At 49.5% G+C, this 14,239-nt stretch overlaps 1 protein-coding gene across 2 annotated transcripts in view; it reads right to left on the bottom strand.

The window, feature by feature from the left end:
• Positions 1 to 14,239, bottom strand: part of LOC142583068 (uncharacterized) — a 197,213-nt gene that overhangs the window by 27,730 nt on the left and 155,244 nt on the right. Inside the window, exon 1 of one of the 2 annotated variants that reach the window (XM_075693353.1) lies at positions 341 to 1,362. The exons of the other annotated variant lie outside the window; for it this stretch is intronic. Within the exon in view, the coding sequence (XP_075549468.1) occupies positions 341 to 1,181 (841 nt within the window). The 5' untranslated portion in view covers positions 1,182 to 1,362. Of the gene's footprint in view, positions 1 to 340; positions 1,363 to 14,239 lie in introns of those variants that run through there. 2 annotated transcript variants of the gene reach the window in all.

Genomic DNA, 14,239 nt, shown 5'->3' with positions numbered 1-14,239 from the left:
TTAAAAAAATTATCAAAGAAAAAACGTTAAGATCGGAAAAGATGACGAGAAAAAAGCGTCGCGAACGGTCAATCATACAAACGCCTTAGTTGAACTGTATTTTCCACTGAGACTGTTCTAGGCAGCCGAACAAGGCGCTGTCTAACAGAGAAGGACGACATTGAGCCCACCTACTCGTACAAGATAAGTTTTTGACAAACAGATTTCAGAATTGTAGGAGTGCCATGGCTCCGCGCAGCCCTCTCCACGCAAATGACATCTCGCAGACTAAAGAATAGATATGCAGTCAACACGCCCCCCAGCATAGATTTCACACATAGGGAGCGGAATCATTACTCACGAACTTCGTCGACGGTAGGCGATAGGAACAGTGTGATGGCGACGAGCAAGACGCTGGCCGTGAGCAGAGCCAGCGCCACGAGAACCACGGCAAATACGATCCTGCGCCGACGGCTCTCCTTGTGGGTGACACCCGCCGCAGGCGCCAGTCCCACTTCGACCGCGAACAGTTCGGTCAGCGACGTAGTCTTCAGCAGCCGAGCGCCAGTACCGGCTGCTGTCCTGCTCGAACCGCCGTGATTCCACTGGGCACTGCCACAGTCACCGGACGCTAGGGTCGACATCGACCCCGCCTTGCTACCGTCCGCGTCCCGCTTGGAGCTGCCCGCCCGACGAATCTCGTGACCCTCTCGAAGCACCACCATGCTGCGAGGCCTCGGCCCTTCACTGCTTGTCCTTCGCACCGGTTGCCGGTTCTTCGCCGCAGTATCCTTGCCGTCGTCCCGATCCGCTGCCGCGGATGAAGCAGAACGTCGCAGGCGTCGTTGTCCTTTGCGACCGTTGTTCTTGTTGTTGGGGTTCTTGCCCCGCCTGCTTCCGCGGGCGTTGCTCCTCTCCTGTTCGTGCTCGCCGGCGACCGCTTCCGACTGCACGGACGGTCGCCGTTGGGACGACGACGACGGCCTTCCTTGTCGCTGATTTTTCGGTGCCCTGCGGTTCCCAGCGCAGTTGCTGCGTCCTGCCGGCCCGCCATCGCCGCAGGTGAGGCTTTCGAGACTCCGAGAACACCGTGGAGTCTCGTCTTCCCTAATCCGAGCGAATGTTGAGTGTTCCTTGTACTCCTTGCGGCGGTTCTTGGAGTTCTGACGCCTAGCTCCAGCTTTGGTTCCACTGCTTTCCATAGCTACAATTTGTCATTCATACTTGCGGGTTGACGCGAACTTTTCATTAGGCGGAAGAGTAGCATTTAAGCGCGCATATCCCGGCAACAGTGTTTGCACGCATCACTACAACAGATTTTACAGTTGCTTCAGATATAGCATTTGCATGCAGAAATAACTCAGCTGCTTTGTACCGCATCTAACGAGATGCGGTACTCAACTCAACGCAGCTCAACGAGAGGTGTATCATCTCGCTGTAGTCCTTTCGTAATTTCGCGCTGTCAATCCGGTATACTTCGAGCGATGACACTGGTCGGCGATCGATCGGCGTTCCCTGTCGTCACTTTTGTTACTTGGTTGGTTGTTTACTCCTTGATCAATGAGCGGTGCCGACAACAGGTGCAATCAGTGTGCCAAAAAGAAAAAGAAAAAAGATATGCACAGTTGGCAGACCGATTTGCACGCCGAGATCCACCAAAGGAAATGATCGTGCAATTCGCTGCCAGTGCCTAAGGCTAGGACATAAATGATTCTGCGGGCCACTTCTCACAGATCCCGGTTGATCGCACCACGACGGCCGTTCTCGCGAGGAGTCGTTCCTCTGGCTCTCGCACCCATCGCCTGCAGCGCCGCTCGCCGTTTCATCCGGTATTCCTCGTTCACGTGGCGCAACAGACTGCCTGGCCCTCGAGCACCCGAGCCGCGGTCCTGTCTGGGACGTCAGAGTTGGAAACATGGCGAGGAGGATCGCGGCCGCTGGGGGTGACGAGCGCAATGAGGGAGGGAACAGCCGTGGAGGGAGAGCCCGCGCCTAACGCGGGCGCCGAGGACCCCTCTCGCCGCTCGTCAACGAACCGCACTCCCCGCTCCCACCTTTACACTCGATGTTTCTGTTCCAGAGTCGGGCAGACCTGGGCCTGAGCCACGGCTTGGGCGGAGAACGCGCGGCCGAACAGCGCATGAGAACATACACAAACAAGAGCGCGTGCCGCGCTCCGCATCGGGGCAACGAAAAGAAAAGAGAGAGAGAAAAAAAAAACAGCAGCAGGAAAGAAGAAAAAAAAAATGTGGCGACGACGTGAATGGGAGAGGAAAAAGGGAGAGAGGGATAGTTGGCGAATGCAAAAAAGGCACTCCCGTTCTCTGCGGACGCCGCGCACTGTTCTTCTATTTCGGGACTGCTGTTCCCGGTCCGTCGTCTATTGCTCCCGCCACCGGTGCTGTTCGTAGTGCTATTATTTATAAGCATGTTTCCTTTTATTTTTTGTTCTTAGAAAATGATTCATTTTTTTTCTTTCTCGTTTACACGGGCGTTACCATCCCAGCTCGTAGCAGAACTGGCAAGCGCTTGTGTGGTGCCGCGCGTCACTGAGGAAATAAATATATAAATAAAAAAAAGGACAAGGCTTAAGAGACTCCCTCGCGCCCTCCATTCCCGCCCTCTTGGCGTGCGAAGAAGAAAACGGAGGGTCTTGTTGGAAATAAACCGTCCCTGGCGTCCGCCACGCTAGCGGGCACGCGCGCGCGCGTGTCTGGTGCTTCGCTCGGTTCGATCTGCGATTTGTTCTCGCCGCCGTCTTCGTCCAACCGAGGCGGCCTCCTGGCGCGTCTTTGCTGCTGCTTCTGATGCTGCTTCTGATGCTGCTTCTCCTGCTGCTGCTCAGCGAATACCCATGCTCTGCCAGCTTTGTTTTTCTGTTCACTTCTTTCCATCTGCGCTGCCGTTTCATTTCTCCTCCGCATCGCATTCCTCCGCTTGGCGCTGGGGCTCTGGGGAGGAGCTTGCGTGCCTCTTATGTATGGGAAGGCTGATGGGGGCAACAGTAGGTGCAGACCAAAGGCGCAGCGAGAGAGCCCTGGAGGCTTCGCCAGAAAAAGAAAAAAAGCCTGCATCTCGCTAGGGACCATAGCTAGCGCTATCGGCGGATAGTTGGCTTTTCTCCATCTTCGCCTCCACCCCCTCTTCTTCTGACCCCCCCCCCCCCCCCATACAAAAATAAGGGAACGATGGAGAGCAGTAACGTACACACGCGAACGTACGCACGTAGCAGCAATCGTAATGACGACCAGGACGCTGGCAAGTGATAGCGTAGCTGTACAAGCAACCGTAATTTGATATAGGAGAGCACGGACATGCCGGGGCGCTGTGTCGCGAGCTGCAGCTTCGAGCAGATCGACAACGCCGACTGCGACGAGGATCTGCGTGAGGGCGTGTTTCGAGCGATAGACGTGGGCCTGCCTCGTTAATTATTTATTTACTGGCAACGTGCCGCAAATCGCAACACGGCCAGAGCGTACGGTTCCTAGGATAGAAAGATAATGAGCAGTAAGAAAAGAAAAACAAAAAGAAAGAAAGAAAGCCAAGCATGAGTAAACAGCAACAGAGTCTCGGCTTCTCGCAGCAGATATTGATTTCCATTCGAGAGTTCTCATTACTCGCTCTGCTAAGCAACAACACAGAAAGCTGCTGCTTTTGTGCTATTATAACGCGCTACAAATGTATATATAGAAAAACTGGCCAGAAGTTTGCCCCCCTCTCTCTCATTATCATAGCTCGCTTAGAATGCGAAGACGTCTCGACATCTACGCACGTGTGGGTCGTGGACCTCCTTGCATACTCTCGTTTCTATACTTCGTATCTCATACAAACTTGCTATTTAGTGCACACTGTGACGTCACTCGCGCATACGCTCAACACACCTTGAGTCTTCTGTTAGTTACCTCTGAAGAGGCTGAAGTCCACCTGTAATGCTATAAAGAAATGCGTGACCGATGGTGCGATCCAACCTCCGTCTTCTAGCACTGTAGCCCAATCAACGCTTTATAACCATTAGGCCACCATTCGCACATCCTTTTCTTTGTTTATTGCCAGTAAAACAGAATTTCCATTGGAATCACCACATACACTAGAGGCCAGTCCAACATGGGATGGCTTTGTTGAATTGGGAAGCATTGATATGACGCACAGTTTCTGCAGCGCACAGTTGTTTCTCGCAACAAAATTGCTCTTTGAAGTGTCTGGATATCCATCCACAGCGATCCTTTTTCTTATCTGTTCTGGCCGCGTAGACTGCCCACGTGTTGTCTACGTTACTGTGCTCACGCAAAACTCCCTCTCTCTCTCTTTCTTTTTCTTTTTAAAGGCGCGAACATGCCAGACGCTGGAGGAATGTTCCAGGGTTCCAGCTCTAGCTGGCCAGATTGGAGGGTGTAAAATAAGGGAGGGCGCATCGGCGAATCATTCGATGCACCGATGTCGACGGTGCTTGCCACACTGGCTACCGCCGAGTTCGTTCATTAGTTTAGGGTACAAGTTCGCTCGAAAAAAAAAAGTTCCCGCAGTTGTTGCCGGAATGCCTGCGTCGCCACCTCTACTTGTGACACCAGTTTCTGGCATTCTTCCCTTGCGACAGCAAGCGCTTTAAGACGCTGTGTTAGACAGCCCGGTCTTTGGAATGGTGCCACAATCTTTCGTCAGGCGGATACCTACAAAGTGCTTGACGTCCACCCATAATGCTATCGCATTAAAAGTGCTGGTGCTGGCAACATGGTGGATGTATATAGCTCTGGCAGATTTATTGAGCCGTCAGAATTACGGCAAAATTCACTGTTGTTAGACTTACATTCTTTTTAGCAAAACGACGTTTCATGCACTGAAGCACAAAAACAACTGCAATTCTAACGCACTTCGTCGAACACATTGGGAATATCTCAAAACTGGTGTCATCCTGAATTCCAAGTGGATACGCATTGCGAACTCAGCGGCTACAATTGGTAAATTCTCATATATGACTTAAAGTAATTTCCTTAAACCATACTTATCGAAATTTTGTTAGTTAGTTGATTGTTCCTTTCGACTTCTGATGCTAGCGGCGTATTCCTTTTCGCGTAAACTCGCATACTAGAATTGTGCTATTTGCCGCAAGTGGCTCTTGTGTGGAACCCCATTTTCTACAGTACTCTCAGTTTATCAATATTTTTTGCGTGTTTTCGGGAGGCGCCGCTCCCTATACTTTCGGCGATGAAAATGGAATCAGCTAGGCGTCCGGGCGAGACAGACGTCACAGCGTCAAGCGCCCCGAGGAAGCGCAACCACCTCATGAGAGACACAGGCAGCGAGGACACCATGTTGTACTACTCTGCTTCAGAAGATGTGTCGGATGACGGTGACTACTTGACAGTTGTCAGGCAAAAAGGAAAGAGGATAATCGACACTGCTTCATCGTCTTCAACAAAGACGACGGCGATGGCAAGGAAGAATGACACGGCTCATACCGTCCTCTTCTTGCCCGAGACAATGACTGACAACGTGAACCGGCTAAACAGGCAAGCCACATCTGTCACACTGGAGGCGCTTGTTCCGAGTGAGATTACGAATGTGAGAATTAACACCCGTAAGAATATCCTCGCAGTCGAGCAGAGCAGCGCTGGATATTTTGTGCACAAAGTCCTGGGCACGATAAATGTTCGCAATATAATACCATAGGACAGCGATACCTTATCAGGAGTCATTTATGATGTCGATGAGTCAATAAACGACAAGGACCTGCTTATTTTGATAAAACATGCCACAGCGGATGTAACTATTATTGAAATCTGTCGCCTAGGAGAATAACTTTATGTGAATATAACTTTCAAGGGAGGAAGCTTGCCGTCACACCTTAAAGTTTGATTTTTTCGTCATCCTTCGTTTGGAGGTCACTTCAGTGCCGCAATTGTTTGAAGGTCAGCCATGTCAGCGGTATATGCAGAAACTCGATCATGCGCCCGAAATTCTCTGAGCAACACAGCGCTGATGCTTGCCAAGCGACTGACTTCAAATGTGCCAATTGCTCTGGTCCCCATGAAGCATCGTCGAAGGACTGCCCATGACACAAGACAGAGCTGAAAGTCACCAAACAAATGGTGAGAGAAAACTCGACGCACAGAGAGGCCGCCGCCAAAGTGCGACGGCGTCGTGCTTGCCGCAGACGATCTTCGTCTGCTAAAAATACTGATACCGTCGTAAGAAAGATGCCACTTCGTGCAGCTGGTGCTCCCGAGGCGATCAACCACACTGACAACACGGTGTCTGGTGACGCAGTACACACGTCTACTGAAAACGCCTGGCCTGCACTTGTGGCGTTAGATGCTCCAGCAGAACAATGACCGACGGTGGACTAGCGACGCATCAGTTACGGCACAGATCGGGTGCAAGGTCAAGACAAGCAAGTAATCGAAATAATCAAATCTCTAATGAAAGTCATTCGTGAGATGATAAATGACATGCAGACGCCATCTGCTCGGGGTACACTACAGGTGCCGGACGGTCTGGATCCGGTCCTTGCGAGCCTCGAATAGCAAGCACAATGGCTCTACCGCACCAGCCGTTCTTCAGACAAGTAAAAGAAGCGTCTGTTATGCAATGTAACGCCCGTGGACCGAAATCCTGTATTGCTGATACTCACCATTACGTTTTCGCCAATCGAGTCTCCCTTATTGTCGTCTATGAACCAAATTCTTACAGAAACCCGTCCAAATTTCAGGCAATGAACCTTATGTTTCATCGACTTGTAGTGACATTAGCAAGGTGATCGTCTACATACAGTGTAAGCGCCCACTAGAATAAACTTGCGTTTATTCTAGTGGGCGCTTACCTTTATCCATAAAGCCGTTTCGACAGACAGAGATTGAGTGACATTATAGATGCGACTCATGACCTACAGATTGTTGTTTGGGACTTTAACGCACAGAACTCACTTGAGAAAGCATCAAGGTACATTCCAAAAGAAGAAACCTCGTTTCCTTTACTTTCGACCATGAACTTTGCTATCTAAACGATGGCAGTCCCACGTTTCTGTGCGGCCAGGCGTACAGCAGTTGTTTAGACTTTTGTCTGATGCCTTACTCGCTGCGTCCATTGGTTCGTAGATATTGAATCTCACGGAAGCGACCAAATTCCTATTTACCTGAAGATAAAAGGGTCAATGAAATGTATTTCATCAAATTTTCAACAAACAATCGATCGGCCCGTACTTAAATCACTTATGGAAGACGCATGCCACAAAGTGTTTTCGTCCTCACTGGAAATTCAGATCGCCATAGCCATGCAGGATGCTATGCATTCATTTCGGTCATTAGAAAGATACACGGATTTTGAGGGGGAAATACAGATCCTCTGTGCAATCTGTCGGCGAGCGGAGCGACGGTAAAGATGGACTAAATCGGCTTACGAGGCCAGACGCATTAAAAAAAAAATTCAGCGTCGCATTGCTGTATGGCAAAATCAACGTCGTAAATCTTTTTGTGAATCCCTCAATCCGCGTAAACTTCTGTCGGTTGTCTGGAGAATAGTCTGTGGACTTCGAACAGGTCCTCAGCAGCGCCGTCTATTTAAATATCTAGCCCTCCATCAAGGACGCCGAGAAGTCGACGCAGCCGAAGATTACTGCGCAAGTATCGCGGGTCTGACGTTTCAGCCTTACACAACTGTTCCTGTTGTCCTCCCTTGCTCCCGGGATCCTCGTACGGACGCTCCTTTCTCCATTGAAGAGCTGGAGGCCGCACTCGCTGGGTGCAGGAGATTCTCGTCACCGGTACCCGATGGCATCACATACTGTGCGCTTGCAAACCTTGGTCAAGAGGCCAGACATGCTCTTCTTGGCCTATACAACACATTATGGCGTGACGGCTCGGTCCTTATGACGTGGAATTTCAGTCGCATTGTTCCACTCCTTAACCCTGGCAAATCTGTATTCGGATTGTCACCTTACCGTCTAATAGCACTGGCCATCTGTGTCGGCAAAGTAATGGGGAGAATGATCCTTACACGGTTAGAATGATACTTGGAATTTTACAACTTCTATCCAGAGGTAATGGCTGGCTTTCGACGCGGACGCTCGTCAACAGATAACGTTATTGACCTTGTAACATATGTACAGCACCAGAAATATCTGAAACGAATCACTGCGGCCTTATTTCTTGATGTTAAAAGTGCGTACGACAATGAAGATTATCATGAAATTCTCGACATCATAGAAGCTGTAGGGATTGGTGGACACGCCTTTTGCTGGATGCGCAGCTATTTAATGAAATATCTTTCTTTATTTTGACTGAAGACGGACCAACGCCGTCTAGTTATACCAGTAGCGGCGTATCGCAAGGCGGAGTACTCAGCCCTACCCTGTTCAACCTGGTGCTCGTTGGTCTCGCCGATATGTTACCGCTACCATACCGCTCTCTGTATATGCAGACAACATTTACATATGGGCTTCAGGAGTGACACGTGCACAAGTCCGCGCACGACTTCAGGAGACTTCAACGGCCGTGTCAACATGCCTAAGAAGGCGAGGTCTGGAGCTTACACTTGAGAAATCTGCAATCGTTGCTTTTATTCGCAAAGCGATGGCCCCGTATGCTTTGCGGATTAATGACCGAACTCTACGATACAGACGAACGCACCGCTTTCTTGGCGTCATCATTGATAGGGACTTGTCTTGGAGGCCTCACGTCTCGTACATGACAAAGTGTTTGGCCGCCGTCGTGGACCTTCTTGCGTTTCTCGGCGGAGAGTTCTGGGGCGCAACAGCACCATCAATGTTGCAACTATATAAAGCACTGTTTTTGGGCTTCCTGCGGTACAGCTTACCTGTACTAGGAAATACTTGCACTACAAACATCCTCAAACTCCAGATTGCACAAGCACGAGCACTCAGAACTAGTCTTGGTCTCCCAAAAACTACGTCATCGATTTCGACAGTGGCCATTACCAGAGACGCTCCTTTGACAGCCTATATTGCTACAGATGTCCCGAGAGCACACATCCGACACCTGGCTCGGATTCTTTCATACCATCTTGCTTGCTTGCCACCAAAGAAGCCACATTCAACATCTGCCAAAAGTATTGTAAGACATCAGTCCTACTTGCCATCACAATTTACGCCTGCTACACGATTGTCATATCTATTGTGGTGTCTGCACCGGCCGCAAGTGCAACTGACAATTCCAGGCATCAGAAAGAAAGCTGGAGTGCCGTTGCAAGCTTTGAAGCAAGCAGCTTTGGAACGCGTTCACAACGTGCACAGATTCCGACAACATGTCTACACAGATGGTTCGGTAAAACTCAACAGCTCTGCTACTGCAGTCATCATCCCGGCAAATTTCGAAGAAATCAAAGTAAAAACTTCATGTGTGACCACATCAACAGGTGAAGAACTTGCGGCACTCCGTGCTGAACTTGATTTCATTAAGCAGAAACCATCGCAACAATGCACAGTCTTTAGTGACTCTAAGGCAGCCCTTCTGTGCATACAAAGTCCAATGCACCACGGACTCAATGAACAACTGGCCTCAGAAATTCGGCACATATATGATTGAAGCCATGACAAGGGACACAACACAATCTTTCAATGGCTTCCAGGACATTGTAACATCAGTGGGAATGACCACGCCGACGAAGCCGCCCCATCTGCTCATGAAAGTGACCAACGAATCTTCATTCTGCTTTCGCGAACAGACCCTGCGGCTGGGCTGCGATTGATGTCCCGTGATTGTATTTTGCCCCTGTGGGACTCGAACGTTTTCACCATGTGTCTTATATGTTCGTTGTCTGCGGACATACGGATGCACGCCCACGACGTGAACATTCCTACCACGAGGTGAACAGACCATGCTGAGCCATCTGTGGCTAGGCGTTGCTTTTACGAACTCATATGCTTTCCTTATTGGAATGGCCGACAGCCCCACGTGCGACACATGCAGCAGCGATGCGACGCTCGCACACATTATCTTTGTCTGCCCGCGATATAGTGCCCTGAGAGAAGTGATGTGTTTAGTGCTGGACCAAATGGAAATCGTCCACTATCAGAACTAAAAGCTTTAGGTCATTGTTCCCAAAGAACGTCCGCGCTTAAATCCTTACTAGCGTTACTAAGGTTCCTGCGGTCTACGGGCCTTCACGACAGACTTTAAGAACGCCGTCCCATACCGCTTTGTAGTGTACGCGCTTTGTTCGTGATCGTCTCTCTCTCTACCACCCCCTTCCACTCTTTCTCTTTTTGTCCCCCTTAAGCCTTCCCCCGTGAAGGGTACCCAACTGGAACTACCTTTGGCTAATATCCCTGTCTTTCAATGCATCATTCCTCTCAATCTGTATAGCTAAGAAAACAAAAACAAAAAAAAAAAAACACTCGAGCTTTGTTGAAATTACCACCGACTCTCTGTTCCAGTTAGGCACCGCGTTATTTGCTAAAAATAATTTGCCCCTCGTTGTGTTTGGCTCCGTGTATACTCCCAGCAGCGGTATTTCGGAGCACATTTCCTCAGTAGACTTCTGCATCGTGGGTTTATTCTGTCCCCTGCACGTGTTCTGATTACGCAAAATGTGACAATATATTCGCAAAGTACACAACAGGTTTGATAGCCAGAAATATACTACTACAAGCAAACCTAACGATGACAATGGAAACACGTGGCAGATAAGACAGACATAATCGAGGGCATGAACCGGCTAACGGGGAAGTAAAGGCAAAATAGGGAGATTAGTTACCAAGCGACGCAATGATTCTTCAGCGAAATACCTGTATTTTTTTTCCGCTACAGAATTTATACCAACGTACGCAAGCAGGGTGGTAGGAATGAAATCCGTTACGAAACAGCTTTACAAGGAAACTGTAGTCCTGCAAAAGGAGCCTATTATCACTAAAGAACGCTTCCCTAGTTCGCCATCAAATTATGAAACATTATGCAGAACGCCGCGCCTCTGCCGTAATGGCAGTTACCAATCATGCCCGAGTTATGCTTGAAGTTAACTTTTCGAGGTCATTAAGTCGCTGGAAACCATCGTCGTAACTTATACAACTCGACAGCACGTGACATGTGCAGAGGTCACTGCACTGCCTCGTTGATCACTATCTTCCCTCTTTCTGCAATCCCCCTTTCCCGTTTTTTCACACTTGGAAGTAAGAGTGCAACACCGACCAATACCCCTTTAGCTTTTTCTGCAGTCGTTAAAACTGCCCGCGAAAAAAAATTTAAAAAAAGTTGTTTCGTCTCGGCCGCAATTTATAGCCCTGACGGCGAGACATTATGCAAATCACTAACACAGACTTATCCCTTTGGCCCGCGTCTCGAGATCCTAGGGCGTTTTTTTTTCCGATACGTTCATTCCGCGGGCGTATAACTCACGTCGAAGCACGGTGGCGAGGAAAGGCGTTATTTCCGCCGCATAACTCTCCACTCCAATTGCCTCTCCTCTCCTTCTATCTCTCTCTCTCTCTCTCATCTCGACCCCTTCCCATTTTCTTGAACGGCCGACGCCTTGTCTTCGCCACTGCGGGCGTGTAAAAATAGCAGCTATCTCTGTCCGAAGCTCGACGGAATTTCGAGCGAGAGTGGGCTTGAGGGGCCTCGCGTGCTTTATCCTCATTAGCGAAAAAAAAAAAAAAAAAGAAGGACGAGCGGAACGGCTCTGGCATATAGCGCAGAGGCCAGCGCTCCTCTTCTACAACGGAATGTAGCAACGCGCACCGCCAGAACTAAAAGAAAACAAAATTTAAGAAAACAAGAAAAGATGGGGAAAGAAGAAACACCGCCATCGCGTCTTCGAACGGCCTTCTCCTTCTACATCCGCAGGTCGCCAAGCTGAAGGAACGGCTCCCTAAAATGGAACTTCCTCTTATTTCGGCTCACTCGTTTGCCCTTTATCTCGTGCCCAAATCCGCTGCTTTCTTTAAGGGAAACTATTCCGCTTCGCGTTACAAATGTCGTTCCTTTGAAGTGGCCCTTCTTACGTTCTGTCGCTCTTTCGCGTAGTATGTAAGATGTTTAAAACATATATAAGAGGCGAAAAACAAAAAAGAAAAAAAGAAACAAAGCAAGCATGTGACCGCTGGCTTGCGCTTCGAAGAAATGTTGAACTACGACATACCTCGAGAGGATGGCAATTATGGAGACGGGTGCTCGTGGGAATTGGCTCGCCGCGGGACCGCGTTTATACGCGTGCACCGCTTGTCTTTTTACACGGCTCACGTCGTACGAGTGACGGTTAGCGAGCGTCCATTAGCTGCACGTCGAAATGTGCTGCGTGGACGACCAGGATAAAAATAAATGAAAAATAAATAAAGAAATAAATAAACGAAGGAACTGAATGCATGTGAAGTCGCGGCTTGGAATGAAGCGACGACGTTAGCCGGAGTGTAAGCCGCTCGAGGCAAGGCCGTGTCATTTCTGGGCTTCCAGAGCACCTAGTGGTGCTTCGAAGCGAAATGCAGTAATTGTGTCACGGTTGTCATACCGTCATCGACAGTGGTGACAGCGCTCAAAGTAGCGGAGAAAGGGGCTACTAATGGAATGAATGATCTGCATACACTCGTGGCGTTTTTCTTCTTCCTCCCCCCCCCCCCCGAAAATGGCCGACCGCACCCATTAAAGCAAAAAAAAAAAAAAAAACGCTGCCTTGTACGCGTTCGTGCACTGTATAGAACCTTTCGTATAGGCTGCGGATTAGGCAAACTGGGCGACGAATGAATTAGAATGAATGATCGTAGAGCAGCAAATGCATGATGAAACGACAACTTTTACAGGCATACAATGGGTCAGCTGTCGCACGACAGGGGTAGTCGGAGATCTCCGGGACAGGCCGTCATCGTGCAGTGAACATGGAATAGCAGGACGACGATATGCTGAGCGCGTTAAAGCGCGAATTCCGCCATGCGTAGGACGCGTCGCGTAATTTTCACTGCCGGAGAGGTAACCTGCGATAATTTAGTGGTGCAGATTGTCAATGCTGTTATTGCCCTTCTCGAACAATGCCGCAGAGGTAAGACAGGCGGTAAATACATGCATAACCAGTAAATCACGCATCCCAATCACGATCGCATATCACGTCACAGCATCAAAGTTGCACGTTCTTAGGCAGAAGTATTAACGCATACACTACTGTGCGAGGAGTATAATGGCGGTTTGTGGTAGGGAAAGACGGGCACTCTTGATGGCCTTAAAGCTATTCTCGCGAGGTCAAGCCTTTCCGAGTTATCCTATTCACGTGCTGATAAGTACCATAAACCTCCTGCTTTCTTATTTAAGTAGTAATGATAAAAAAGAGGCCGTATGAAAAAAAAAAAGATCCGCATGTTAGCCATTGCTGAATGTAGTTTTCGTCTAACGCGATTACGCGATTATTTGTTCTTTTACGTCACTCACATACAGCCTGCCTTTATTGAATGGCGACCTGCCCGAAACACTCTTTCCTCGCGGTCACCCTACTCCGATTTCACTGCGGCCAGCAAACGCCATTTGTATATATACAATTATCGACAAAGTGTTCCTTCTTTTCTTTTCTTTTTTTTCTATTCTTATACAAACAATCAGTCAGAGGAACCGGAGCACTCGTAACACACCTGACACGACGCAACGGCAGCGTCAGCGCCAGGCCCTGACCGATTCCGTTCTGTGCGTATGGGCCGAAGGAGATTGGGCAAACGAAAGAACCGTAATCACCTTGTTCTTGGGGCCCCGTCAGAGCGCGAGCCACCATCTCCGAGTGTTTTTTTTTTTGCTGGTCTCGTCTCTCGTGACAGAGCTTCGCGCGCGCTCGCGCTCTCTCGCGGCTCGCCAGGGAAACACGACATCTCGGGGAAGATTACGCACGGCGCGCGAATGGTAGACACGCGACCACGCCGAGCACACGAGGCGATGACAGGGAACGGCAGACGCGGGGGGCGAAGAGCCCTTAACGACTTGGGTTTCCTGCTGCCCCACGAACGACAACAAGAAGAAAAAAACAAGATAGGAGGGGTCCAGTGGGAGGCGAACAAAGAAACAATGTGGGAGTTGCCGTAGTAACAGTCGCGTGGTGAGATGTAAGGTTTATGGGAGGGGCGTACGTGCGCGTATACTTTCGTTTCTTCTATTGTGCGGGTGGCGGCTATGGGCGGGAAGCGTCTCTTGTACACATGCATGGTACGCGCCGGAAAGCCCGGAATGCAACAGGATCAGTATCTTATCTCGCGCCGAATAAACGAGTACGTGCGCGTAAGGACGCTTGCGCGAAAGTTGGTCGCACCGAGTTGAAATGGCGGCGCGAAACGCTCTACGAAAGC

The sequence above is a fragment of the Dermacentor variabilis genome, chromosome 5 (genome assembly GCF_050947875.1).
Source record: "Dermacentor variabilis isolate Ectoservices chromosome 5, ASM5094787v1, whole genome shotgun sequence".
Lineage (NCBI taxonomy): Eukaryota > Metazoa > Arthropoda > Arachnida > Ixodida > Ixodidae > Dermacentor > Dermacentor variabilis.
This window is presented reverse-complemented; position numbering and strand designations above follow the sequence as displayed.